The 5000-nt window shown below is 38.3% G+C and overlaps 1 protein-coding gene across 2 annotated transcripts in view; it reads right to left on the bottom strand.

Moving 5' to 3' along the window:
• LOC135200370 (hemicentin-2-like) overlaps positions 1-5000 on the bottom strand; it is a 104832-nt gene that overhangs the window by 744 nt on the left and 99088 nt on the right. For both annotated transcript variants that reach the window (XM_064228982.1, XM_064228981.1), the window contains exon 7: positions 1-3372. This exon is cut by the window's left edge and continues 744 nt beyond it. In XM_064228982.1, the coding sequence (XP_064085052.1) occupies positions 3170-3372 (203 nt within the window). In that variant the 3' untranslated portion in view covers positions 1-3169. The remainder of the gene's footprint in view (positions 3373-5000) is intronic.

Raw genomic sequence — 5000 nt, 5'->3', positions numbered from 1 at the left:
AATGTAAAAACTAAATAATGCTTCTGATAAAAAGTTACAGAAGAATTATTTCTAATTTTCGTTGGTGAAAAAGCGCTCTAGTTGACCATAGATTTTAGCACGCACCCTTTTTTTTAGGGGGGGGGGAGGGGGGGTTTGACACCCCGGCATGTATCATTCCTTGCAGAGGCGTGTTGGTACAACATGTTGTGGATGACCGTAAAAAAAACATAAACTATAGACTGTCAATATAAATATCATAAATATAATGACCTGCAAGAAATAAGAGCCATAGATATCGACCCCCAAAGACCCCTGGGGTCACTATGTAGGAAAGATACATTTTCTTTTTAAAAAGAAGGAAATCTTCCTTTTTGTTGATGGACAGCGATAGAAATACAAGAACAGAGCAAAACGAATGAACCAGATAGATTAATTATCAGATAACGAGGGAAATGTGTTGAATAAGACTTCTTCCCTTTTCATTGTAAATAATAAATGAAAATCAGTTCTATATATCACAAAGAGGTGCAGAAATCAGTTCTTGTGAATAATTTATATAAATTTCTGCTCATGCAAAATCATGTCATTTATATTCTATCGTTACGGTACAACGACAAAAATACAAGAACGAAGGAAAAGAAAAAAAATTATTAATCTCACAGTGGAAAAACGTGCCGAATAAAAATTTAGTTGTTAATTAAAAATAAGGAAAATGTTTGAATAAATGACAAACAAACAAATCGTCAGTTTGGCAAACTATCTATAAATAAAATATTTTATTTTCCTTAATAAAAAAAGGTCTAATCACATATATGATATGTGATTTATCGTTTCGTCTTCCATTTCATTGATGAATCATTATCACTAAGCCGTATATGATGACAGTTCGTTGAGCACATTGCAACATAGAAAAAGAAATATGCTGGGAGTGTTTGGCAACATTTCTCTGATCCTCGCTTTTTCGTCCGCTCGAGAAAGGATATCAATTCGAACCATTAGTCTCCAATGTGGGTGGTTTTCAAAATGCCCTCCGCATAAAGGTCATTGATAAGATCGGTCATGGCGTCACGAATCTAAACAGTGACGTATATTTTGAGCGATAGAATGGCATCTAAAAGAAATGATACTACATCTGACATGCCAGTTTTTCCATCAACGCTTTTCTGTTGCATCTTGCAACTATATAACTCTTGATCCTCAGTGGTCTAGATGGAAGGCTGCCTTGATCAACTTTGCATTTTGAACTTTCCAGCGTCACCACCGTAATGTTTCCGACCATTCAACAGATGCCTTTTATCGTTTTATCGTCGAATACAGCAGGTGACCACTCCACTTGATTGACGTCAGGTCCTACTTGCCTAAAATAAGTCGGGGCATGTCTGTTCGTTCGACGTCTTTAAGTCGATACGTCGAATGTCGTCGAATGAAATCCCTGCAAACAATTCATGTCGAGGCGAATGTCAAATCGATATCCATTAATTGAGTCTAGTCGAGCAGCGTCAATTCAGTTTGCTGTAAGTGATTTCAAACTTAGGATGTCGATTCTAGATTCGAGTCGACTTGCGTTTAACAGAGTCGATCTTATCTGACCGAGATTTTCGTCAAGCCAATTTACCTCCATCGAGTCACATCAAGTCGGTTTACTTTGAAGGTCATGTTCAGTCACATCCGGTCAGTTCATCTTAATAGTCAACTGCAGTCAGTCACACCAAGCCAGTAGTTCATTTGAACAGAGTCATATACAGTCAAATGAAGTCAGTTCATTTGAATAGAGTCAATTACAGTCAGTCACATCAAGTCAGTAGTTCATTTCAATAGAGTCATATACAGTCAAATGAAGTCAGTTCATTTGAATAGTCAACTGCAGTCAGTCACATCAAGTCAGTGGTTCATTTGAATAGAGTCAACTACAGTCAGATCAAGTCCATTCACTTCAGTAGAATCATATACACTCAGATAATATCGGTTCACCTTAACAGAGTCGTAAACGGTCAGATCAAGTCAGTTAACTTCGTCAGTCTTTCTCATTTCAAGTCAAGTGACTTCGTTGAGTCAGATCGAGCAGGTTCACTCCAACCGAGTCCTATTGCATTCATTCACTCCACCTGGAGCACTGCAGGAACTCTATCTACTCCAAGGAAGTGGTGTCAGGAATGTCTCTCTTTCCAGATTAAAAATTAGACCCACCAGACTGATCGGATAGTACGTGATTAGTGGCTTATAAAAATATACATCTATTTCTGGTGTGCGCTTGTATACATACAAATTAAACACACACATGTATATATATATAGTATATATATAGTTTATGGTAATATCAGTAGTTTAGAAAACATATACACATAGATGTTTACATATAAGCATGGAAATGCACATTGATGTTGACACAGTTATTTGCTTGCTTTCATTACCGATAGGATTTATTTTGGCTCCTTCCAGTAACTGTACACATTTGAACGAGAATTGTAAACCGTGAAGGTTATTTTTTTCAGTGTGGAATTATTTTTTTTTAACTCAGAATTTACTCTAACTCGTAGACGTTCATATTCCATAGCTACAATGTACAATGTAGCACAGTACAATGTCCATTGTTCATCCACTGTCTCTTTGCACAATGATTAATTATATAATGAGCAACTATCTCTCCAAATAACTTTTCACATAATTTTGCCTAACTTTTCCTAACCTCTGGAATTGAAAAGGGTAGAAAAAAACACCCAATGAAATGATTCACGCAAGTTCCCAAAACGCATTTTGAAAATGATGTACGAAAACACAGAAGGTAATTATATAATTTTTTTTTTTTTTTGTGGGGTGGGGTTTATTTTATGCATAAAAGTTCCCATATGTCGAGTCTAAAAAGTTAAACCCACACTGAAGTTCAGTACACACATAAACGAGTATTTTCTTAGCAAGTAGCGAGTCTTCTTGCTTCGGGTAATAAGTCCTTTTCTGTTTTGTAGTTTCCTCGCCTCCTTCTACCGTTCTTCCTCACCAACATCCCTCTCTCTAATGACGTCCCCCCCTCTACCTGTCCCGACCTCCTCACGCCTCCTCCTCCTCACACTCCTCCTCCTCCTCCTCCTCCTCCTCCTCAGTCACACCTCGACTCCATCTGCATCGTCATCCAGGTACTCCCCCTAATGAGTCACGCCCTGGAACGTGCCTCTGGAGGCCCGGTCCGGTGTCACGCCTTCGGCCGCATCAAAACATCGACCAGGAGGTGTCCTCCGTCACTAACGAGGAATGGCACGAGCGCCAGCAGAAGCAGAAGCAGGAACTCCAAGGGCGTGCCTGGGTCGCTGCTGCGGCATCCTAAAGCAGAAGAACTGCCGCTGCTACTACTGCTGGTGGTGGTGTTCTTGTGCTGGATAGCTGCAGGGGACTCGCCTGTGGATGGGGGAAGATATGCACTTAGGGGCGGTTCAACTTGAGGTACAAAGACGTACATACATACATACATACATACATGCATACATACATACATACATACATACATACATACATACATACATATATACATACATACATCTATATACGCATATGTCAGTTTCTATTTATGTCAGCGTTTAATTGTTCACATCAGTACTGAGAAAATATCTTAATACTTATGTTATATATGGCTGCCTGTGTCAGCCGTAATTTATGCATACGTGCGCATACATACACATACATATTAGTCCGAATGTCTGTGCTTGATTATACCAGTTTGTTAGCATGTCTTAATCATAGGATTACAAAATGAAAAGGTATTATTTTCCTTCTGCACTTTTACGACCAAATTCTATTTGTTTAACTTTTCACACAAATGATTGGTTTGTAAGAGTACTTTGTGTCATGACAGTATGATTTATGAGTGAGTTAATCTACAAGCGTTTTGAGATCGCAATTCAAAACGAGAATTTACTGAAATTTAGAGAGATATGTTGTATGTCACTTCATCAGAGCTAATTGTGTATTGTAATATCATAAATTTACCGCTGTCAATCCACATTTCATCATAATGGTTTTCGACGGCTCTGTGTAGACGCGTCAGTTATTTCGAGGTGTGGACAATAAATGTTACTTCCAAAGAATTTCGTTTAAAACCATAATAGGACCGACCACATTCTGACAACGGTGTTTGTTTGGCTAGTTTTTTTTCTTCCGCGAGAAAAAGAAGTAATTTGATAATTTGTTATATAGCATGAATCGATATTTTCATTGATGAAAAAGGTATTATGGACATTTCAGAAAAAAAAAATTATGGAGAGAGAGAGAGAGAGAGAGAGAGAGAGGAGAGAGAGAGAGAGAGAGAGAGAGGAAAATACTATATCGTGTCCAAAAGGTATGCGATAAGGGTCTCATTAGAGAGAGAGAGAGAGAGAGAGAGAGAGAGAGAGAGAGAGAGAGAGAGAGAGAGAGAGAGAGAGAGAGAGAGAGTGGCGTCCCTACCGAACACCCCTCGCTGAGTAATGTTTGTGACATCGACAAAAACATTCTAATCTTATTTTGACCCCTAGAACAAAACCATCATCTAATGTTTTCAGCATTTGACACAGCATCTGTTACCTAATGTTGACAAAAACATCTGAAAAACCCCTTCCTTGCTTACCCACTTGACAAATATATTTCATAAAACCCTCAAACATCTGTTTCCCGATGACCTCAAGGTCGTTTTCCCTAGGACTTGAACATCTGTTTACCGAGGACTTAACCACCCTTTTTCCGAGGACTTTACCATCTGTTTTCCTAATATTCAAACATCTATTTCCCTATTACTTTAACATCTGTTTCCTAGGACTTGAATTATCTGTTTTCCAAGGACTTTAACACCAGTTTCCCAAGGACTTTTGCATCTATTTTCCTAGAAGCCAAACATCTGTTTCTCTATTACTTTAACATCTGTGTCCTAGGACTTCAATTGTCTGTTTTCCAAGGACTTAACCACCATTTTCCCGAGGACTTAAGCATCTGTTTTCCTAATATTCAAAGATCTGTTTCCCTATTACTTTAACATCTGTTTCCTAGCACTTGAT

Source organism: Macrobrachium nipponense, chromosome 26 (assembly GCF_015104395.2).
Source record: "Macrobrachium nipponense isolate FS-2020 chromosome 26, ASM1510439v2, whole genome shotgun sequence".
In the NCBI taxonomy this organism is placed as follows: domain Eukaryota; kingdom Metazoa; phylum Arthropoda; class Malacostraca; order Decapoda; family Palaemonidae; genus Macrobrachium; species Macrobrachium nipponense.
The sequence above is the reverse complement of the archived record's forward strand: the minus strand, read 5'-3'. Positions and strand labels throughout refer to the sequence as shown.